General features: G+C 40.7%; 1 protein-coding gene across 4 annotated transcripts in view; it reads right to left on the bottom strand.

The window, feature by feature from the left end:
- The window catches only part of rock2a (rho-associated, coiled-coil containing protein kinase 2a), a 259822-nt gene that overhangs the window by 91078 nt on the left and 143020 nt on the right, over nucleotides 1-25724 (bottom strand). For all 4 annotated transcript variants that reach the window (XM_063037545.1, XM_063037552.1, XM_063037559.1 and 1 more), the window contains exon 10: nucleotides 17286-17349. In XM_063037545.1, the coding sequence (XP_062893615.1) occupies nucleotides 17286-17349 (64 nt within the window). The remainder of the gene's footprint in view (nucleotides 1-17285; nucleotides 17350-25724) is intronic.

Below are 25724 nucleotides of genomic sequence, written 5' to 3'. Positions count from 1 at the left end.
GTCCTACAGAAACGGAAGGAATATTCTGAAGCGAAACGAATATTAAAGCAAGAAAAGATTAAATTCCAAACCCCGAACCCTGCTAAACTGAGGGCATTTTACCAAGAAGGGATGCGACTGTACCAGACAGTGCAGGAGGCAACTACAGACATGAACAACAGAGGACTGTCCATTAGCGTGGTCAAACCAAGGGAAAGTCTGGCTGAGAAGCTGTCCCGAGCTGCTTGGGAAATAGTGAGAGAACCTAGAAAGCAGGGGATGGGAACAGGACGAGAGAAGGATATTAGGAAGAGACAGACAGTTCTCCAAGGGCAGTCCTCACCTCCTCCAGAAGAGCCATAAAGATTAACTAACTTTAAAAGTACTGATAAACTAAACAGAAGCAAAAATAGACAGTGATATACCTATCTCAAGAAATACGTATTATAATGTGGATTTCATATTACGCAATTTTAAAAAAATTCATTTATTCATTCCTTTTTCCCCACCTAAATGAGAATATATACATGGGAGGAATGCACAGGGAAATAATATCTGTGTAATGGAAACAACAGGAATTCTGCAGATGCTGGCAATTCAAGCAACACACATAAAAGTTGCTGGTGAACGCAGCAGGCCAGGCAGCATCTCTAGGAAGAGGTGCAGTCGACGTTTCAGGCCGAGACCCTTTGTCAGGACTAACTGAAGGAAGACTGAGTAAGGGATTTGAAAGTTGGAGGGGGAGGGGAGATCCAAAATGATAGGAGAAGACAGGACGAGGAGGGATGGAGCCAAGAGCTGGACAGGTGATAGGCAAAAGGGATACGAGAGGATCATGGGACACGAGGTCCGGGAAGAAAGACAAGGGGGTGGGGACCCAGAGGATGGGCAAGGGGTATATTCAGAGGGACAGAGGGAGAAAAAGGAGAGTGAGAGAAAGAATGTGTGTATAAAAATAAGTAACAGATGGGGTACAAGGGGGAGGTGGGGCATTAGCGGAAGTTAGAGAAGTCGATGTTCATGCCATCAGGTTGGAGGCTACCCAGACGGAATATAAGGTGTCGTTCCTCCAACCTGAGTGTGGCTTCATCTTGACAGTAGAGGAGGCCGTGGATAGACATATCAGAATGGGAATGGGACGTGGAATTAAAATGTGTGGCCACTGTGAGATCCTGTTTTCTCTGGCAGACAGAGCGTAGGTGTTCAGTGAAATGACCTCCCAGTCTGCGTCGGGTCTCGTCAATATATAGAAGGCCACATCGGGAGCACCGGATGCAGTATATCACCCCAGCTGACTCACAGGTAAAATGTCGCCTCACCTGGAAGGACTGTCTGGGGCCCTGAATGGTGGTAAGGGAGGAAGCGTAAGGGCATGTGCAGCACTTGTTCCGCTTACAAGGATAAGTGCCAGGAGGGAGATCGTTGGGAAGGGATGGGGGGGACGAATGGACAAGGGAGCCGCGTAGGGAGCGATCCCTGCAGAAAGCGGGGGGGAGGCTACCCAGACGGAATATAAGGTGTCGTTCCTCCAACCTGAGTGTGGCTTCATCTTGACAGTAGAGGAGGCCGTGGATAGACATGTCAGAATGGGAATGGGATGTGGAATTAAAATGTGTGGCCACTGGGAGATCCTGCTTTCTGTGTAATGGACATAGTTTTTATCACTTTAATAAGTACTGCAGTGGGGGCCCTCAACTCACAGGTAGGAGGGGCTATTCCCTACAGCTTGACTTTTCTTCTAGCCCAACCCAGGGTCATCTAGAGACCCCAGCCTTGGAATCACACCTTAGTTACCTTTTTTTTTATTATTCACGTTTCTTGGCTCTTATTTGTTCAGGAAGTAGATCGATTAAGTTATATTCTGCAAATTTCAATGATATACTAACAGATAAATACACATGGCTAAGGACAAAGTAAAATTCATTTCTTTTAATGTCAATGGGCTGTTGAATCCAGTCAAGCGCAGTAAAATTCTATCAAAAATGAAAAAAGAACAAGCCCATGTAGTATATTTACAGGAAACTCACTTAAGTGATAATGAGCATGGAAAATTGAAGAGAATGGGCTTCACTGATTTGTTTTTCTCCTCAAATAAGGACATAGAAGAGGAGTTGCTATTCTCATCTCAAGTAGGCTAAGTTTTGAAAAAGTATTTGAAATGGGAGATAAGGAGGGCATATATACTCTGGTAAGGGGGAATATAGATGGAAATCCAGTTACTTCATTGAATATATATGCACCCCCAGGAAGTGATATTAGTTTCTTCCAGAAAATTACTAACTTTGTGGTAACAGAAACAGAAGGTCTCTTAATATGTGGGGGAGAATTAAATTTACAATTACAACCAAAGTTAGACTCTTCCAGTAGAAAAACAAAGTTAACACTCTTTTTGAGGATGTTGGTCTAATTGATATATGTAGGGACCTTTTCCCCGACAGAAGGGATTACATTCATTATTCTGCCCGTATATACAAGAATAGACTATTTCATAACATTTGGAAAAGATAAAGACAAAATAATCACCTGTGGAATTGGGATAATAGATGCAAGTGACCATGAACCTATATATTTATCTGTTGATTTTGACCTACAACCAAAGAACACTATTTGGAAACTAAATTCAAGTCTACTCAATGATCCCTATTTTAAGGAACAAATTAAAAAAGAAATTGGTCTTTACTTAGAATTCATTGAAAATGGAGAGGTTTCACCTCCCATTCGATGGGACACTCTGAAGGCTGTCTTAAGAGGGAAAATTATAGCGATATCTTCATACAAGAAAAAAATAAGGAATAGAACATTACAGGAATTACAAAAAAAGCTGAAGGGACGAGAAAAAAAACACAAATTGAGTTTGGCACAGGATACACTAGAGGAAATTTTAAAAATTAGGAATGAAATTAATAGTTTGGCTACACAAGAAATTAGAGAAAATTTAATTTGTGTTTTATTTTGTGTTTAGAGAAAATTTAATGTTTCTGAAACAGAGACACTATGAAAGTGGATCTAAATCTACGAAAATACGGGTGTGGAAACTGAAAGGCGCAAATGCCACCCAGCTGGAAGGAGGCGATAATCTCAGCTCTACCGAAAGGCAAGGATAAAATGGAATGTGGGTCATTTAGACCAATATCTGTTCTTAATGTAGAATATTTACCTCTATCAGGGTCAAACCATTAGAAGAGTTTCTACCCACACTGATACATAATGGTCAGACAGGTTTTATACAACAATGTCAAACACAAGACAATATACGAAGGACACTTCACATTATGGATCATATTTTAAAAAATGAAATTGAAGCAATAGTGATAAGCATGGACACTGAAAAGGCATTTGATTCGGTTAATTGGAATTTTCTCTACAGAGTTTACATAGATTTGGTCTATGTGACACAATTATTAAAACTATACAGGCACTATACAACAATCCTACTGCCAGGATTAAAATCAATGGATATTTATCTAATAGTTTTACCCTAGAAAGGGGCACGAGACAGGGTTGTGCATGGTCACCGCTACTCTTCGCATTATATCTGGAACCATCAGACAAAATGAAGATATCAGGGGAATTACTATTAAAGGGACAGAGCATAAATTGACCTGTTATGCAGATGACATTTTGATCTATCCAGGGCAACCAACATACTCTTTACTTAAACTGATGCAATCCTTTGAACAATATGGCCAATTATCAGGATACAAAATCGACATAGATAAAACCCAACTCCTTTCATATAACTATAGCCCACCAAGAGATATTGAAAGTAGATATCCTTGGGCATGGCAAACAGAGTCCGTCAAATATTTGGGCATCATTATGCCAAAAGATTTGGCAAATTTATCAGAATGCAATTATTAACCTATATATAAAGAATTAAGGAAAATATAACGAGATGGAACCTAATTCCTTTTCTTGGTCTCAGTTCAAGGATTGAATCCATTAAAATGAATATACTGCCCAGAGTACTTTATCTTTTTCAGACCCCACCAATAGAGATTAACCAAAATCAATTCAATGAATGGAACAAGATGCTATCAAGATATTTATGGCAAGGTAAAAGGCCTAGGGTTCATCTCAAAACTTTGCAATTAGCCAAGGAAAAGGCGGGGGGGGGGGATGAGGCCTACCTTTTCTTAGAGATTATTATTTTGCAGCACAGTTGAGAGCCGTGATGTGCTGGTGCAACCCATCATATGGCGCTCAATGGAAAAACATTGAGGACAGGATACTTTCCATCCTCATACAGGCAATTTTGGCTGATAACAACCTACAAAGTTACATAAATAATATTGACAACCCGTGGGTGAAATGGACTCTTAAAATATGGAAAACCATCATAAAAGAATATAAACTAGAGAGAGACATTGCAATTTTTAAATGATGTGCATATGACTCAGATTTTACGCTGAATAAACTGGATGCTAGATTTAAGGACTGGACAGCTAAAGGAATAACAGCTATTTGCAATATAATAAAAAAAGGAACACTGTTCAGTTTTGAAATGCTCGAAGAGAAACACTTATTAGAAAAACAAGACTTTTACCAGTATTTACAGGTGCAACAGTACGTTAATAGGACAGTTAAAAATGTAACCAAGGGCAGTTCATGTCTGATAGAGCAATTTAGAAAAGCATATAATTCAGACAACGGTAGTAGCATAATTTCAAGCGTTCATAAGGGTTTGTCAAATCTTAAAACACATTCAACTTCATACATTAAAACAAAATGGGAGAAGGAAGGGGGGATAATAATATCTGAGGGAGACTGGACAATAATATGGAGGTATCAATGGAAGTGTACCGGTTCACAGAAATGGAGGGAGTTTGGGTGGAAAAACTTGATAAGATATTTTATTACACCCTCTCAGAAATCCCATTATAATAGTAACTCCCCTGCTTGCTGGAGGAATTGTGGAAATCAAAATGCAAACCATTATCATATTTTCCGGGAATGCCCTTATCAAAGACTATTGGAGTGGGATACATAATGCCCTAAAAGACATCTTTAAATGTGAAATACCCTTAGAGAGTAAGACCATATATTTTGGGTATATACCTCAAGAATAGTTGAAAAGAGATAAATATTTAATGAATGTGCTGCTGGTGGCTAGTAAAAAGACCCTTACCAGGAAATGGTTATCTCAGGAGAGCCCAACTTTAAATGTATGGATGGACATTACAATGGACATTTACAAAATGGAGACAATAACAGCATCTGTTAATCATAAGTTGGAACAATTTTATTCATACTGGAAAAAATGGTTTAACTACATAACACCTCATAGGCCTGATTTTATTCTCACAAGCCAATGAATATGTTGTTTAAAAAAAAAATCACTCCCTGCTCTGCACACAGTTCTTTTTCTTTCGATTGTTTTCTTTCCTCTCCTCTCTATAAGTGTTTACTTCAGATAAATATTATGTGGAGATTTGTGACAAGTATGATTATATGATATATAAGTACAGTATCTGAAATACATCTTATGGAAATGTTTGTTTGATGATGAAATTCAATAAAAAATAAATTACAAAAAAAAAATCAAGAATCCAATTGCAGAAGGAGGTACAGAGGCCCAAGTTCAGTAACTTCTCAATTAGGATTTTGGGAATGATGGTGTTAAATGCTGAGCTACAGTCGATGAACAGCATCCTGACATAGGTGATTGTATTGTCCAGGTGGTCTAAGACTGTGTGAAGAGCATTGAGATTACATCTGCCATTGACCTATTATGGCGATATGCAAATTGCAGTGGGTCCAGGTCCTTGCTGAGGCAGGAGTTCAGTCTAGTCATGTCCAACCTCTCAAAGCATTTCATCACTGTACTACTGAGCAATAGTTATTAAGGCAGCTCACATTATTCTTCTTAGGCACTGGTATAATTGTTGCCTTTTTGAAGCAAGTGGGAACTTCTGCCCGTAGCAGTAAGAGGTTGAAAACACAAATACTCTGCAGATGCTGGGGTCAAAGCAACACGTTGACGGATTGTTTCCACAGATGCTGCCCGACCTGCTGAGTTCCTCCAGTGTGTTGTGAGAGGTTGAAAGTGTCCTTGACTACTCCTGTCAATTAGTTGGCACAAGTTTTCAGAGCCTTACCAGATACTCCATTGGGGCATTCAGCCTTGCGAGGGCTCCCCCTCTTTAAAGACAGCCTAACATCAGCCTAATGGGTAACATTTCAGGGCGAAACCCTTCAGCAGGACTGGAGAAAAAAAAATGTGGGGGGAGAGGATGGAGAAACACCAGGTGATAGGTGAAACTGGGAGGGGGAGGGGTGAAGTAAAGAGGTGGGAAGTTGATTGGTGAAAGAGACACAGGGCTGGAGAAGGTGGAGTCTGATTGGAGAGGACAGAAGGCCATGGAAGAAAGAAAAAATGGGGAGGAGCACCAGAGGGAGGCAACGGGTGAGATAAGGTGAGAGCTGGAAAGGGGGATGGGAAATGGTGAAGGGCGGGGTGCCATTATTGGAAGTTCGAGAAATTGATATTCATGCCACTATAGTATTAGGCACAAGAACTCCTTGTTGCAGGGATTCCTAAGATTAATTTGCAGGTTGACCCGGTGGTGAGGAAGGAAAATAATGATAGTAGCATTCATTTGGAGAGGATTAGAATATAAAACCAAGGATATATTGTTGAGGCCTCACTTGGAGTATTGTGAGCTGTGTTAATCCCCAGGGCCTGATGGTCTGCATCCTAGGGTACTTAAGGAGGTGGTTCTAAAAATCATGGACGCATTGGTAATCATTTTCCAATGTTCTATAGATTCAGGATCAGTTCCTGCGGATTGGAGGGTAGATAATATCATTCCACTTTTTAAGAAAGGAGGGAGAGAGAAAACAGGCAATTATAGACCAGTTAGTCTGACATCAGTGGTGGGGAAGATGCTGGAGTCAATTATAAAAGATGAAATAGCGGCATATTTGGATAGTAGTAGCAGGATAGGTCCGAGTCAGCATGGATTTACGAAGGGAAATCATGCTTGACTAATCTTTTTCGAATTTTTTGAGGATGTAACTATGAAAATGGACATGGGAAAGCCAGTGGATATAGTGTACCTGGACTTTCAGAAAGCCTTTGATAAGGTCCCACATAGGAGGTTCGTGGGCAAAATTAGAGCACATGGCATTGGGGGTACGGTACTGACATGGATAGAAAAATGGTTGGCAGACAGGAAGCAAAGAGTAGGGATTAACAGGTCCTTTTCAGAATGGCAGGCAGTGACGAGTGGGGTACCGCAAGGCTCGGTGCTGGGACCGCAGCTATTAACAATATACATTAATGATTTCAATGAAAGGATTGAAAGTAACATTAGCAAATTTGCAGATGACACAAAGCTCGGTGACAGTGTGCAGTGTGAGGAGGATGTTATGAGAATGCAGGGTGACTTGGACAGGTTGGATGAGTGGGCAGATGCATGGCAGATGCAGTTTAATGTGGATAACTGTGAGGTTATCCACTTTGGTGGCAAGAACAGGAAGGCAGATTACTATCTGAATGGTGTCAAGTTAGGAAAAGGGAAAGTACAACGAGATTTGGGTGTCCTTGTTCATTAGTCACTGAAAGTAAGTATACAGGTACAGCAGGCAATGAAGAAAGCTCATGGCATGTTGGCCTTCATAACAAGAAGAGTTGAGTATAGGAGCAAAGAGGTCCTTCTGCAGTTGTACAAGGCCCTGGTGAGACCCTACCTGGAGTATTGTGTGCAGTTTTGGTCTCCAACTTTGAGGAAGGACATCCTTGCTATGGAGGGAGTGCAGCATAGGTTCACTGGGTTAATTCCAGGGATGGCGGGAATGTCATATGTTGAAAAATTGGAGCGACTGGGCTTGTATACACTGGAATTTAGAAGGATGAGAGGGGATCTAATTGAAACATATGAGATTATTGAGGGATTGGACATGCTAGAGGCAGGAAACATATTCCCGATGTTGGGGGAGTCCAGAACCAGAGGCCACAGTTTAAGAATAAGGGGTAGACCATTTAGAACGGAGTTGAGGAAAAACTTTTTCACACAAAGGGTTGTGGATCTGTGGAACACTCTGCCTCAGAAGGCTGTGGAGGCCAATTCTCTGGATTCATTCAAGAAAGAGTTAGATAGAGCTCTTAAAGATAGCGGATTCAAGGGATATGGGGAGAAGGCAGGAACAGGGTACTGATTGTGGATGATTAGCCATGATCACAGTGAATGGCAGTGCCGGCTCGAAGGGCCGAATGGCCTACTCCTGCACCTATTGTCTATTGTCTAACTGAGGAACGATGGACTGACATTGGGAGAGGGTTCAAAGCAGGTGCATGAAAATGATTCTGAGATTGAAAGACTTGTCATATAAGAAGAATTTGATGGCTCTGGGCCACAACTCATCAGAATTCAGAAGAATGAAGGGCAACTTCATTGAAACCTATTCGAATGTTGAAAGTCCTCGATAGAGTGGATGTGGAGAGGATCTTTCCTATGGGAGGGGAGTCTAAGACCAGACGACAAAGCCTCAGAATAGAGTGGAGTCCTTTTCGAACAGAAAAAGGAAAAATTTCTTTAGTCAGAGTGGCAAATCTATGGAATTCGTTGTCACAGGCAACTGTGAAGGCCAAGTCACTGGGTATACTTAAGGCAGAGGCTGATAGATTCTTGCTTAGTCCTGGCATGAAGGGATAAGGGGAGAAGGCAGGAGATTGGGGCTGAGTGGGAAAAAGGATCAGTCATCACATAATGGCAGAGCAGACTTGATGGGCCAAGTGGGCTAATTCTACTCCTGTATCTTATGGTCTTAAAACTGGATAGAAACTCCAGCTGCCCCTCCTGCTCCTTCACAAAAAAAAACAACCGACATCCATTGCCTTTTTTTTCCCCATTAACTCTTACAAGGTTTCTGGAAAGTTTAGGCCCTTGCTATCACTTATAAACTGCTTTCAATATAGATCAGTGGGTTTTCACATAAATGTTAAAATACAATATCCATATTGACCTTTCACATTGTTATTTACTTACAATGCAATGAAATGCGAACAATTATTAATTAAGACCTAGGAGAGATGTAATCTTAGTTACCTCGCACTGTTATTATTCAAAGTCTTTAGCATAGTATTTAATACTTTCCAGTATTATTACTAGCCAAGTATAAATCCTAATCATCGTTGATATCATAGTCATTAAAGAGCAGAAAGACACTTGATCTATCTTGAATACTTCTACTCTCTATAAAGCAATCTATTAGCCGATTTGCTTTTCAGTCTTGGAATTATTCTGATAAATCTTGTTTGCAGTCTCTCAAGGAATTTTGCATCTCTTCTATGGTGATAAATATAACAACATGTAATATTTTAGCTGTGGATTACAGTTTATTTCTACCTCTTCCATTTCCTTTAGTAGTTATTGATAGCCTCCAGTTCCACAACCATTGCGGATGGCACAGTCAATACATTTTCCTTTCATTGCTTTAAATAAATTCTCCCTTATATTCTACATGTACACTTGCCCAAAATATTATATACCTTCTTTAATCTTTTTATCATAACGTAATGGGAACAGTTGTTCTTTGTCAAGGTGAGGAATATCTTACATAACCTTGTGCATCTTTATCAAACCTCCTAGTTTCCATTGTTTCAAAAGCAACCAAGCTTCAGCTAAAATCCCACACCGCTGGAAAAATTCTGATAAATATCTTCTGTATATTCTCTTGGCCCTTCATCTCCAACTGCAGCGACCAAAATTAGATACAATATTCTAATTGTCACTTAACTTGTCCTTCTGAAAGGATCAGCATTTTTTTTCAGTGTTACAAACTCCTAGTTCTTTTCATGATGTCCAGAGGTTAACTTGCCCTGCTAATTAAATCACTCACCTTCAAGAACTTCATGTTCAAACACAGCCCAGTGTTTCTGCGCACTCTTTAGAACTGTGCCATTGAGACCAATTGCCTTTCCCCATCCTTCCTTCTAAAACACTAACCCTCATATTTCTGTATCTGACACCAACCGCCATCTGCCTGCTTGCGATGTTTGAGGTACAGCATTAGGCCCTACAAGCCCTTTGAGCCATGCCACCCAGCAACCTCCAATTTAACCCTAGCTGAATCACGGACAATTTACAATGGCCAATTAACCTACTAACCAGTATGCCTTTGGACTATGGGAAGAAAACAGAGCACCCGAAGAAAACTAATGCATTCCATGGGAAGGATGTACAGTCTCCTTGCAGATGACATTGGTTTTGTACTCTGAAACTCCAATGCCCAGAGCTGTAATATCATCATGCTAACCGCTACGCTACCGTGTTGCACTGTTGCGTATTTAATACTTCAGTGGTGTTTGCGTAAATATATCAGTTGATTAAGCACTGTTTGTTTAAATAATTAGATTACATATAAAAACATGTAAATTACATGGATCATGATACTACCACATGATATGTGTACGCCTCAGAGTAAACACAAACTAAAACACACATCTCTCAGCTCTCTTGTTTTCCTTTCAATTATTTTATAGTTACAAAATGTAAGTGGTGACAAGGTTTTTTTTTTAAAAAAGAACCCAAGGTGACCACCGACCTTTAGAAAAGCAGCGAGACATTCAAATTAGAAAGCAGCACAGCAAGGAATGGTCAAGTTTTTTAAAAAAAGCAGTGCAGCATGTGCAGAACCAGTCAAGCTTAAAAAAAAGCATCTATTCATAAAGTGAGTATCATTTGACAATCATAAGAAAAAGCAGAAATGGCTGGATATATCTGAAAGATTATATGTTTGATACACAACAGATAACTGGATCTAATATACCGAATGGATTGAACAGTATTTTGAAGCAAATGAAATAGCTAATGAGAAATGAGTACCAATTTTGCTGAATGCATCAGGTTTAAAGGCATACAGTTTGTTTTGAAGATTAACCACTCCAACCAAACCATCCAAAATGAACTTTGCTGATACTGTGAAAGTAATACAGGAAGACGTAGAACCAAAACCATTGTTCATTGCAGTACGCATCAGGTTTCATAAGCCGAAACAATAAGGAGAGTCCATTTCAGCATACATGACTGAACTGAAGAGATTGTCAGAACATTGTCAGTTCAATAATGGGCTTAATGATACACTGAAAGATTATTTAGTTCGTGGAATTTTACAAGAAAGCATTCAAAAATGGCTTCCAACTGAAGCACAACTCACATTTAAATGAGCAGTTGAAATAGCTCCCGTATCAATGATAACAGTAGTCAGAGACACAATTGAGTTGAAGTTAGGAATGAAAGTGAGCGTGAACAAAATTGCTATGTCTAAGCAGAAACCTATCTGGCTGAGCAAGTTATGTTACTGTTGTAGCAGGGGCTCACCTCTGCCAGACAACTGCAGATTTAACAGTGAAACTTGCAGAAAGTGCAACAAAGTAGGTCACATACAAAGAGCTTGTTGGACAGACAAAAATAAATGGACTACACAGGGAACAGAAAATGCTAAAAAGCTGCAGTTTCAAAAAGAGCACTAATCTGCATGCTGTTGATGAAAAATCTAACAATTATGAGAGTGACACAGGACTGCGTAGCCTTGAGAATTACAAATTGAAAACTAACTGGAACAAGCAATATGGCCTACACCAGAAGTGAATGGCAAATGGACACTGACTCAGCTGTTTCTGTCACTGAACAAGATTAGCTTGAACAGCATTTCAAAGATACTAAATTGAAGCATGTAAGTATCCAACTAAAAACTTCTACTGGAGAAAAGATAACTCCTATGGGAATGACATTCTTGACAGTGAAATGCAACAACCAACAAGCCACAATGAGCTTGTACGTGGTAAAACCAGGACAGGAGAACCAACACTGTGGGGCCATGATTGGTTGAGACAACTACAATTTGATTGAAGATCCATCTACCATTTGCGTGCCTGTAATAGCATCAACTGAAAGCGAATTAAGAAAGGTACTGGATGAGACCACATTGGAAAATTGAAACGTATCAAGGGTAAAATAGTGCTAAGTGAAAATGCCACACCAAGCTTTGCAAAGCCCGATTGGTTCCTTATACCATCTGTGATAAAATAGCCAGTGAGGTAGATTGCATGGAGGCTGAAGAAATTCTTTCCAAGGCTGAATGCAGCCCATGGACAACTCCAGTAGTCCCAGTAGTCAAGAAGAATTGGTCTGTCAGAGTCTATGGTAATTTGAAGATCACCATCAAACCCAGTACTGAAAGTAGATCAATAACCTCTGCCCAGGATAAGGGACACCTTTGCAAATCTTTTGGGAGAAAAACACTTCAGCAAAGTAGACTTAGCTGAGGCCTACCGACAGATGGAGATGGAAGAATCCAAAACACTCACCATAAACACTCACAAAAGGTTTTATCGCTATAATAGGCTTATTTTTGGAGTAGCATCTGCACTCTGGCACAATGCCATAGTCCATGTGCTGCAAGGCAGTCCAGGCACTCAGTATTACCTGGATGACATCATTGTTATCAGTTAAGATGGCAAGGAACATCTCCAAAACCTCAAAGCAACGTTAAAAATATTAGTAGATAATGGCCTCAGCATACAACTTGACAAGTGTGAAATCTTCAAACCAAGATCACTTACTGTGGTCAAACTACTGATGCATAAGGACGCAAGTGTGCTGAGAAAATTCAAGCAGTGGTGGATGCCCCAAGGCCAAAGGATGTGTCACAGTTGCGGTCCTTTTTAGGATTTGTGTGCTATAACCGGTTCCTGCCAAACCTGGCTACAGAGCTCCATCTATTGAACTCATTACTGCAGATTGGGAAGAAATGGCAATGTGAGGTGGTTTTCAAAAAAGTAAAGGAAATGGTGACACTTTACACTGTACTCACACATTATGATCCATTCCATCCAGTGAAGCTTGCCTGTGATACCTTGCCTTATGGTATAGGTGCAGTCATGTCACATGTGATGGAAGTAAACACCCCACAGCCTTTGCATCACATTCCCATACCGCTGCAGAATAAAATTACGCACAAGTTGACAGAGAGGCCTTGAGTCTGGTTTCGCGTGTAAAACGTTTTAACCAGTACTTGCATGGGAGAGAGTTTACGCTTGTTTCTGATCATCAACTACAGGTATCCATTTTCAATCCACAGAAGAGAGCTCCACCAACAGCAGCAGTACAAGTGCAGAGATAGGTTCTGTTTCTTGGAGGACTCATTTACAAGATTGAATTCAAGAGGGCAACACATCAAAAAAGTGTTGCTTACTCTTGGAAGAGGAACTACCAAAAAAATTTACCAAAAAGGACACTCCTCTTGATGTATTCACCACAATGTAAATCAAAAATCAAGACAGGGTACTTGGACAAGTATTAAAGACCTGCACTGATCAAATGGCTGGAGTGTTCAGAGATCTTTAACTTCTGCAGTCTGAGGTGCCCACCTACTTCAGGCAGGCTTTAATTATACCGGTGCCTAAGAAGAACTTGGTAACCTGTCTCGGTAACTATCATCTACCTCTACTATTACGTCGACTCAGGCCTAGGGGACCGGCGTCGGGCATGATGACGGACTCTCCACTTCTCCTTCTCCCTCATCAGTGTGTTCTGTTCATCTACATTAGCCTACGTCGAGCTCTATGATGACCTACCGATGCTCACCACTAAAATCGAGGCGAGAAGACTATAACTAGCGGGACACTGTCTACGCCACCCCAAGCTACCTGCCAGCCTAGTCATCATATGGGAGCCCAAGCATGGGAGGATGAACCCTGTGCGCCCTCCCAAGATTATAGTCAACACGCTCCCAGAAGACAGTGACGCAGCTAATGTAGATGAACTGAACTATAATCCAGTAGCAATTACATCCTCAGTGGTGAAATGCTTTGAGAGTTTGGTGCTGAAACCTATCAACTCCTGCTGGAGAAGCAACTTAGATCCACTCCACTTTGCCTACTGGACCAACAGGTCCACAGCAGATTCCATCTTATTGGTTCTTCGCTCAACCCTGGAACATCCGAACAGTAAAGATGCATACATTAGGATGCTCTTTATTGACTAGATCTTGGTCTCAGTACCTCCTTGTGTAATTAGATCCTGGATTTCCTTACCTGCAGACCTCAGTACTGTTCAGATTGACAATGTTTCCTCCATGATCTTCACCAGTCAGGTGCACCACAAGTCTATGTACCTAGACCCTTCTCTACTCACTATGACTGTGGCTAAGCACAGCTCCAATGCCATATTCAAGTCTCCTTAGGACACCATTGTCTAGGCCCAATCAGCGTAAAGGAGGGAGACTGAAAACCTGGCCGAGTGCTGCCATAACAACAACCTCTTACTTATTGTCAGCAAGACCAAGGAGCTGATTATTGACTTCAGGGGAGGAAACCAGAGGACCATTAGCCAGTACTCATAGGAGGATCAGAGATGGAGAGGGTCAGCAATTTTAAATTCTTTGGTGTTATCATTTCAGAGGACCTGTCCTGGATCCAGCATGTACGCACAATTCTGAAGAAAGCACTGCAGCACCTCTACTTCAATAGAATTTTTCGAAGATTCAAAATGACATCTAAAACTTTGACAAACTTCTAGAGATGTATAGATGTATATTGACTGGCAGCATCACAGCCGAGTACAGAAATACCAATGCCCTTTAATAGAAAATCCTACAAAAAACAGTGGATATGGCTCAGTCCAATATGGGTAAAGCACCCCCATCATTGAGCACACCTACAAGAAGCATTGTCGCAAGAAAACAGCAATCATCATCAGGGACCCCCACTACCCAAGACATGCTCTCATCTCACTGCTGCCATCAAAAAGGTACAGAAGCCTCTGGACTCACACCACCAGGTTCAGGAACAATTATTACCCCTCACCATCAGAATCTTGACTTCTCTTGGCCCATCATTGAAATGTTCCCACAACCTATGGGCTCACTTTCAAGGACTTTTCATCTCATGTTCTCGATATTTATTGCTTATTTATTTTTTTTATATATTTGCATAGTTTGTTGTCTTTGTGCACTGGTTGAACACCCAAGTTGTTATGGTCTTTCATTGATTCTATTATAATTATTCTCTTATTGGATTTATTGAGTATGCCCAAAAGAAAATTAATCTCAGGGTCGTATATGGTAACATATGTGTACTTTGATAATAAATCTATTTTGAACTTTTTGAACTTTGAATGTGTCCCTATTACAACAGAGTTGATCCAAAGGGGAACCAGAACAGGCCCCACACTGTCTCAAGTCTACAGGGCCACCTAAAATGGCTGGAATGTACAGCAGAAACTCCAGTTTCCCCATTTTACCAGCGCCGTGATGAACTTACTCTTGATGGGGGTTGTCTTATGTGGGGATTGAGTTGTTGTGTCATTCAAGCTGAGAGCTAAAGTGTTGGAGGAGCTACATCTTGACATGGTTAAAATTAAAGTGTTTGCTCAAAGCTTTGTCTGCTGTCCTATGATAAACCAGCAGATCACGCAGCTTGCCGTGTACTGTGCAGGATGCCAACACACTCAGAAAATGCCAAGAACAGTGCCTCTCCATCCCTGGGAATGGTCGGCATTGTCCTGGCAGAGGATTCATGTGGATTTTTCAGGACTGCTCATTGGCACAAATTTCTTGGCAGCAGTGGATGCAGCTACAAAGTGGCCAGAAGTGTTCCCAATAGCCTCCAATTCAGCATCAGAGACCGTTGATGTACGAAGCAATGACTGGTGTTCCAGAACATGTAGTGACAATGGACTACAGTTTGTGGAAGAACAGTCTCAGTCATTCCTAAAAATGAATGGAATAAGGTATCTGCACTGTACCAAACAGCTAAAAATGGTTTCGCTGAAAGGTTTGTCCAGAGTCTATAGAACACACTGCAAGCAATATCAGCAGAATACACTACTTTAACACTGAATCAGAAGCTCAGATTTCCTCCATGCATATTGCAAATGCAGCACACACCATAGCCAAAAACTCCTCAGCTCTGCTGCTCCTGGGTCATCACTTGCGTTCACCTTGGATCTCCTCAAACCCAAATCTCAGAAATAGTATGCAGGACAAACAGATGAGATAAATTGCAGGCTCAGTGTTTCACTCCTGGACAAGCAATCCTAGCAAGGGACTACAGAGGTGATCAAAAGTGGGTACTCAGAAAGACAAGAACAGATTGGACCACTCCCTTACTCAGTGGAGATTGTGTTTAATATCATCTGGAGATGACACATCAATCAGTTGAGGAGAGCAGAATCAATTGTTGGAGAAGAAAGGTGGCTACTGCTGTCAGAACCACTTCCTGCAGTCTCAGTCAGCTCCTACAACCACCATGGAGGAGGCCTTAGAACCTGAGTTAGTTTCACAGCCCCAAATCTTACCTGCCAAGTAGAATGATCCCCTTTGTCAGAAAAGCCATTACCTTATAAAAGTAAGAAAGCTTCCATGGCATTCAAATCTTTAGGCCTGAATGGGACAATTTAAAAATTTACTATGCTGTGGCTATCTGTATAATGGTTGTATTGTGTATAACATAAAAACATAGAAAACCTACAGCACAATACAGGCCCTTCGGCCAACAAAGTTGTGCCGAACATGTCCTTACCTTAGAAATTACCCAGGGTTACTCACAGCCCTCTATTTTTCTGAGCTCCATGTACCTGTCCAGGAGTCTCTTAAAAGACCCTATCGTATCCGCCTCCACCACCGTCACCGGCAGCCCATTCCACGCACTCAACACTCTCTGCATAAAAAACTTACCCCTGACCTCTCCTCTGTACCTACTTCCAAGCACCTTAAAACTGTGCCTTCTCGTGCTAGCCATTCCAGCCAGCCCTGGGAAAAGGCCTCTGACTATCCACACGATCAATGCCTCAGCTACACAGGGACGAGTGTTGTGTACTTAATATTTCAGTAGTATTTGAGTGATATTGTAAATACATTGTTTGATTAAGCATCCTTGTTTAAATAAACCATTACAGGTTTTATATAAAAAATGATCAATTGCATAAGTCATAACGCTACCACATAACATGTGTGTGCCTCACTTAAAGTAAACACAAACTAAGATTCGCAATTCTCAGCTCTTCTGTTTTCCTTCCAATTAGTTTTTATATTTTGGAGCTAGAAAACATAACACCCATCTGTTAGAGATTTGGCATCTTCATTTGTGCTATATCTCCAAGTTTACAATGAACAAATTGAATGTCCACCTTACATTTCAATATTCAAGTCATTCAAAGATTATATAAAACAAAGAATCTTCCCGCAGAACAGTAATTCTAACAAACAACATGACTGAAATAGAAAAACATTTTAAATAATTAAAGAGAATAACTTTGTACTTGCCTTGTGTGACAACTATACATCAGTCTCGTACTCACCTCAATTTTATTGGGTACATTGGGCTCATTTTCTTTATAGGATGCAGGCGTATCACTTAGCAACCTGAGGGAGAAGATGATTTAAAGGTTAGTAGCCATGACAAAATTTGGAACTCAATTTAAAATGAGTGTGCAATTTGACTCAGCATTTCTTTTATTTATCAACCAACTCACACCAAACATGAAAGTCCTAACTTTGATATGGGTTGAGAAAGGAGAAAAAACTTTTAAGCTCTAGGTACTCTGGGATAGGCAGCAAGAAAAATCATTCAATCCAAATTGTTGTCCAAAAAAAAAAACCAATGCAGGTGAACAATTACCACAAACAAATTTTGTTTTCTGTCATTCAGTGCTTCCATTTACTCATCAATTATTGGAGGGTTCTGGTGCCTGATGCGATTGAAAAATGGTGGAAGTACAGTCAGCCCTGAGTTTCACAAAGGAGCTTACTGAAAAATCCTAATCATCATTTATATAGTGACTATAACCCCACCCCTGGAAGTTTTCGTGTTTTATTGTTTTACAACATTGAATCACAGTGGATTTAATTTGGCTTTTTTGACACTGATCAACAGAAAACAAAGACAATTTCGTGTCAAAGGGAACAGATCCCTACAAAGTGATCTAAAGTAATTACAAATATAAAACACAAAATAATTGATTACACAAGTGTTCACCCTCCTTTAATATGACACACCAAATCATCACTGGTGCAGCCAAACAGTTTTAGAAGTCACATAATTAGTTAAGTGGAGATCTATTTTTGGAGACCTATGTGCAGTCAAGGTGCTTCAATTGATTGTAGTACAAAATACACAGGTATCTGGAAGGTTCAACTGCTGGTGAGCCAGTATCCTGGCAAAAACCACACCATGAAGACAAAATAACACTTCAAGCAACTCCATGAACAGATTATTGAAAATCACAGTCAGGAGATGGATACAAGAAAATTTCCAAGTCACTGAATATCCATTGGTGCACAGTTAAGTCAGCAATCAAGAAACGGAAAGAACCTGCCTAGAAAGGGACTAGTGAGCGAGGCCACCAAAAGACCTATGACAGCTCTGGAGGAGTTACAAGCTTCAGTGGCTGAGATGGAAGAAACTGCGCATACAACAACTGTTGCCCGGGTGCTTCACCAGTTGCAGCTTTATGGGAGATTGTCAAAGAAAAAATCCACTGCTAAAAAGACTCAGATGAAATCTTGGCTAGAGTTTGCCAGAAGGCATGTGGGAGACTCTAAAATCAGCAAGAAAACTGTACGGTCTGAAGAAACCAAAACTAAGCTTTTTGACCATCAGACTAAACACTATGTTTGGCGTAAGCCAAATACTGCACATCACCAAAAACACACCATCCCTACCATGAAGGTAGACAGTAAAAAGAATGCAGCTAAATACAGGGAGATCCTGAAGGAAAACCTGTTGCAGTCTGCAAGAAAACTGCAACTTGGGAGATATGTTTTCCAGCAAGACAATGAGCCCAGCCATAATTCAAACGCTACACAGGAATGACTTAAAAACAACAAAGTTAATGCCATGGAGTGGCCAACTCAGGGTCCAAACCTCAAATGAATTGTGAGTTTGTGGCTGGACTTGAAAAGGACAATTCACTCACAATCTCCTTGCGTCTGACAGAGTTTGAGCAGTTTTGTAAAGAAGAAAGGGGAAAATTTGTAGTGTCCAGATGTGCAAAGCTGATACAGGCCCATTCACACAGACCGTATGTAATTGCTGCCAAAGGTGCAGCTACTAAATGCTAATTTGAAAGGGATGAATACTTAAGCAATCAATGAATTTGTGTTTTATATTTGTAATTAATTTAGATCACTTTGTAGAGAGCTGTTTTCCAACTGACACAAAAGAGTTTTTCTGTTGATCAGTGTCAAAAAAGCCTAATTAAATCCACTGAGATTCAATGTTGTAAAACAATAAAATGAAAACTTCCAAGTGAGGTGAGTACTTTTTATAGGTACTGTGTGTTGGATTACAAAAAAATCTGAGGTACTAGTCTAACTAAGCAAAAATATTTCAAGTAGTAAGTTATTTTCTGCAGCACAGTAAATGAAAACTTTTACCTGAATGGAAATCTGCACATTCTAAAATGCGATAAAATAATAATACAAAGGTTTGCATTAGAGCAGGGGCGATAGAGGGGATACAACCCTAGTGGCTCCCAGGGTGACAAACCCTTTTGAGAGCATGTCTGTTCCAGCCTCTCGAGGCAGTTCATTTTGTATTCAGTTCCTTTTGTACAAACATCACTTCCTGTACACAAGCTGATTTTAAAATCATTTCCTGTGTGGATTAATTTGGATTTCAACTTGAAGCACATGATGTAGAAAGGCATCCATCTCCATCACCCCCCCCCCACACCATTTGCCCTTGAAATAGCAATATCTGTGAGTGTTAATACAGTAAACATTTAGTATACATTTTGAAGGAAGTATTACATTTATTGGTATTAAACTATCGTTGTGCCAGGAGTTCACAGAATGTTGCGTGTGTGTATATTACCTTGGGGTACACTGCTCATGAGAATAATCAATAGTATTAGTATATTCAGGGCTGCAATGATTCTGCATTGAATTTAGCACATTTTATTTAACTTACTGCAGTTACACAAGCAAGTTCTCATTAAAAGCCCTGAAGAAAGCTTCTGGCTTGTGTGATTTTTGAAAAGGTGTTTACCTCCCTGTCTAGCTTTGTACACATGCACTGCGAGTAGAGTGAAAAGATGACTCATCTTCAAAGGCACCACCTGTGGTCTAAAAACACAATGAATGCTGTACGCTACAATGACTGCTTCAAAACTGAGCAAATTCGATCCAGTCTTCACGACAAAACCCCATAGCTACAGCATGGGCCCTTGCCAGAGCTGAAGTGGCAAGAATGAGAGCAGTGCAAAGCGCAAAGTTGAAATGCAAATGGAGAAAGCTCATATAAACATGGAGAAAGCTGATGTTCAGGCTACATTGAGTGCTTTCAAAGAGGAGCATGAAGCTGAGGCTGCCTCAGTAGAGGCAAAGGTGTACAAAGCAAGACAAACGCAAGAACCACATTCCTGTTATGCTTCACACTGAATTTTTACCCAGTACTTCTCTGCTTCAGATTCAAATCCAAAGATAAACCCTTAAGGCTGAAAGGGAGAAGTACCCAACTTGAAAACGCATAGGTATTCACCACTTAGTAAGAGCACACAAGGGATGAACAGTGCACCAAAGGCATCAGTGGTTCACTTTTCAACAGAAGCTACAAAAGAATCAGCTCCACAGCCTTAACTCACTGCACCAGGCTGCAGTGATAAATCACCATTGGACAATAGTTTGAGTTGGATGCTGAGAGTGGCCATAGAAGCCCTGGGCACAGTCACTTACATGTGGGCAAGACAGTCATCCGGATGTAAACGTAACTTTGCTGGATCAAATAACAACAGCACAAAAAGATTGTTACTTATCTTTTCACCCGTTTATTTCTTCGAGCTCAGCCGGCGAGTGAACTTGGACGCAACATCAGGGACAGACCCTTTCTCATCTCCCCGGCGGCTCTACAAGTTCACTTCCTGATATCAAAATTGTCAGCAGTTATAAGGCCACCGATACAAACGAACAATCAGTTTGATAACCATTCCGGTCAAGTCAATGGACTACTGATACAGAGAACTATCAGTTTGATAACTATTTCGGTCAAGTCAATGGACTATTGATACAAAAGTACAATCAATTTGTCAGACACTCCAGCCACCTTAATTAAAGAATGTCCTACCTGGTTTGCTGGAGCCACAACTTAATTACAAAGATAAGAACATCCGTCAAATTTATGCTTTAATTAAGAAAGGAATGTTCTGTCTAATTTCCATCAGGTACTGCTTTTTTTCAAAATCAAAAAGGGTGAAAAGCCTAGAGACATCTTATCTGGGCAAACTTTAATCATCTTGCTCCAAAGAAGGCAGCTGTGAGACATTATTCAAACACACTGCAGTCACAGACATAGTCAGTACTTAATTCATTGTTTACAGGGATCTGAGAATCCCCCATTGCCTTAAACTTTATCACAGAGAGTGGTGCAGAATCTCGGAAGGGTAGCAAGGTAGGCTGGAAAAACAGTAACGATACATTGCAGAACACAGATGGACACACGGTGCAGCAAGCACCAGTAGACTCCAGGAAACTAGCTAGAAACCTTTTGACACCTCAGAAGAATTAGACCCAGATACAGCTGTAAATTCAGGGACAGCACCTTGGACTACTACTTATTCTAGCATATCCGTCGCACAGCAGGGAGCCAGCTGAGCATCAGATGTAACTACTTCCTCATACATTCCAAAGACATGTTCTGGAACATCAGCAGCTGCTAGAATTAGAGCCAGTGGATTTGTTGTGACCCTTCCCAATCCTTACTGACTGTAACCATATTCCCAATAACAAGGATGAAGTCCCAGCTCCTGAAGTTGCATGCAGTCATTTACACCTTAAAGACATCGTGACAACATACCCCAACTTGACGCTTCTGTTGCTTGGCGGAGACACCATCTGTGTACATAAGATACATGAACACTGCTCCTTGGCCCATGGTCAACACGTTTAAGAGTAGTATCCAGGAGAATGGATGCCCACGTCATTTCAGGCTCTGTGAGAGTTAAGTGCCTATATGAAGGAGAAGGTTGTAGGTGTAGCCAAAAAATCCTTTGCAGTGGTTGGCACATTTGTAAGCAATCTCTCAGTGCAGAGCATCTGAATTGGACAAAGAGTAGAATCTTTCTTGTTAATCAGATGTATGCAGAGGAAGTGCAGTGGATCACAAAGCAGGAATCTTTCCCAATCCAAAGTTACCTCAGTGAACTCTGTCCCTTTCTTGACTGAGGGGCTACTGTGAGTTAGAAGAAGTATTAAGAGGGCATAACTCATTTCCAAGGTACCTCACAGAATCATCATACTGGGTGAGCACTATGCACTGTTCCTCCTAAAATGCATGGATGATTGGCCACGCAATAACTGAAATGCTCATGTGCACATAGCCTTCGTTGTCGTTCAGCTGAAATTTTCTTTTATATAAAGCTTTATTGTGCCACAGTTTTCAGGCCATGTGAAAATTTCCTTTTCAGAGTAATAGTTGGTCTGCACAGCTGTAAAAAAAAATTTGAGGGAACATTGGCACTGCATCACTGCTCTGCTCATCAGACATTACCATAAGCAAGTATGTCCTCAAAGCAGACATCTTCAAAGAGAGAATGAATAAAGACTCTGCAGTAAGATTATTTTCATGGCCAATCTTGGAGATCGTCCTTCTTTAACCAAAGACTTAATGAAATGATCATCTGACTTTTAGTTTAAATAGTTAAGTTGACATCCCATGGATGCCAGGTGGGAAGTGTTCAAGCCTACAGAGCCACAGTTCATTTTGTAGGAACACCACCTCCTGTACATAAGCTGTTTTGTTAATATAATTTCCTGCATAGATTAATTCAGATTTCGACTTGAAGCACACATGTAGAAAGATAACAATCTCCATTAATTCAGTACTGAAGTTAATATGTACTTTACTTAACTTTCTACAGTTTCACAAGAAAGCTCTCACTAAAACCCCCGAAGAAAGCTTCCGGCTTGGGTGAAATTTTGAGAAGGTGTTTAACTCCTTGCCTAGCTTTTGTACAGTGGGTGTCACTGTGAGGGCAGTAAAATGTTCCAAAATTGGCAATAAAATTTTAAAAAACTTCTCTCGCATGCCATGAAAACGTTGAACAAAGATTACCAATTAATGAATTATCAACAATAATTCTGGACTTTTTAAGGAAAAGGGATGAGTCCTGTTGCTTATTTACATGTATTTATTGTTTTGCTATAAAAGCATAACAGAAATAAATGTAGCATTTTAGAAAACCATTTCAAAAGTTATTAATATTTTAAATGACAATTGAAAAGTTACACTATTTCTAAATAGTATTGTTATTGTAATCATTTACTATCCAAATATCACCAAATCCAGGACTGTGAGGATTTCAAAATGTACCCTCTAACGTCACATGCTCTTGCATCCGTCTAGCTGACAATTTCCAATAAAAACGCTTCTGATGAAAACATTGCACTTCTCTCGGGTTGTAAAAAAAAACCTGCTGCTTCATCAGGTAGCAAATGATCATTATGTACCATATCTTTTTATTACGGGTGAAGTTTAAAAGAATTGAGGGACAACACTGTAAGCTGTGTGCCAACTAAATTTTTTCACGTGCTACCTTGAGTGTTCATCACACTTCCAGAGAAAGAGGGAGCAACAGAATATGAGTTACATCGTACTATAAGCCTGATGAGCCACGTGGCAAAAATTATTCTCAGAGTAATCATGATGAGAGCAAGACGCTGTATAAAACCAGAAATCAGTAAAGAACAATGCGGCTTTGTGGAAAACACTGGAACTAGAAATGCAATTTTCATGCTGCGGATGATCTGTGAATGAGCCATCCAGGTACAAAAAGACATCTACCTATGTTTCATTGACTATACAAAAGCTTTTGACACTGTCAGACAGCAAGATCTTCTGGAAATGCTTCAAGATCTTGACATAGATGGGAAAGATATACGTTTCTTAAGAAACTTATACTGGGACCAGACATCATCCATCAGAATAGAAGGAGAAGTGAGTGAGTATGTGAATATCATGAGAGGAGTTAGGCAAGGTTGTGTCTTTTCGCCAGACTTATTCAACCTGTATAGTGAAATTACCTTGAGAAGTATCAAAGACATCAAAGGATTCACAATTGGAGGCCATAATATAAATAACATCAGATATGCTGATGACAGAAACAGGTGAATTGATTATGGGGAGCAAGGACATAGCAGACCAATTGAATAATTACTTTGGTTCTGTCTTCACTAAGGAGGACATAAATAATCTTCCAGAAATAGTAAGGGACAGAGGGTCCAGTGAGATGGAGGAACTGAGCGAAATACATGTTAGTAGGGAAGTGGTGTTAGGTAAATTGAAGGGATTGAAGGCAGATAAATCCCCAGGGCCAGATGGTCTGCATCCCAGAGTGCTTAAGGAAGTGGCCCAAGAAATAGTGGATGCATTAGTGATAATTTTTCAAAACTCGTTAGATTCTGGACTAGTTCCTGAGGATTGGAGGGTGGCTAATGTAACCCCACTTTTTAAAAAAGGAGGGAGAGAGAAACCGGGGAATTATAGGCCGGTTAGCCTAACGTCGGTGGTGGGGAAACTGCTGGAGTCAGTTATCAAGGATGTGATAACAGCACATTTGGAAAGCGGTGAAATGATCGGACAAAGTCAGCATGGATTTGTGAAAGGAAAATCATGTCTGACGAATCTCATAGAATTTTTTGAGGATGTAACTAGTAGAGTGGATAGGGGAGAACCAGTGGATGTGGTATATTTGGATTTTCAAAAGGCTTTTGACAAGGTCCCACATAGGAGATTAGTGTGCAAACTTAAAGCACACGGTATTGGGGGTAAGGTATTGGTGTGGGTGGAGAATTGGTTAGCAGACAGGAAGCAAAGAGTGGGAATAAACGGGACCTTTTCAGAATGGCAGGCGGTGACTAGTGGGGTACCGCAAGGCTCAGTGCTGGGACCCCAGTTGTTTACAATATATATTAATGACTTGGATGAGGGAATTAAATGCAGCATCTCCAAGTTTGCGGATGACACGAAGCTGGGTGGCAGTGTTAGCAGTGAGGAGGATGCTAAGAGGATGCAGGGTGACTTGGATAGGTTGGGTGAGTGGGCAAACTCATGGCAGATGCAATTTAATGTGGATAAATGTGAAGTTATCCACTTTGGTGGCAAAAATAGGAAAACAGATTATTATCTGAATGGTGGCCGATTAGGAAAAGGGGAGGTGCAACGAGACCTGGGTGTCATTATACACCAGTCATTGAAAGTGGGCATGCAGGTACAGCAGGCGGTGAAAAAGGCGAACGGTATGCTGGCATTTATAGCGAGAGGATTCGAGTACAGGAGCAGGGACGTACTACTGCAGTTGTACAAGGCCTTGGTGAGACCACACCTGGAGTATTGTGTGCAGTTTTGGTCCCCTAATCTGAGGAAAGACATCTTTGCCATAGAGGGAGTACAAAGAAGGTTCACCAGATTGATTCCTGGGATGGCAGGTCTTTCATATGAAGAAAGACTGGATGAACTGGGCTTGTACTCGTTGGAATTTAGAAGATTGAGGGGGGATCTGATTGAAACGTATAAGATCCTAAAGGGATTGGACAGGCTAGATGCAGGAAGATTGTTCCCGATGTTGGGGAGGTCTAGAACGAGGGGTCACAGTTTGAGGATAGAGGGGAAGCCTTTTAGGACCGAGGTTAGGAAAAACTTCTTCACACAGAGAGTGGTGAATCTGTGGAATTCTCTGCCACAGCAAACTGTTGAGGCCAGTTCATTAGCTATGTTTAAAAGGAAGTTAGATATGGCCCTTGTG

The sequence above is a fragment of the Mobula hypostoma genome, chromosome 2 (assembly GCF_963921235.1).
Source record: "Mobula hypostoma chromosome 2, sMobHyp1.1, whole genome shotgun sequence".
Taxonomy (NCBI): Eukaryota; Metazoa; Chordata; class Chondrichthyes; order Myliobatiformes; family Myliobatidae; genus Mobula; species Mobula hypostoma.
The sequence above is the reverse complement of the archived record's forward strand: the minus strand, read 5'-3'. Positions and strand labels throughout refer to the sequence as shown.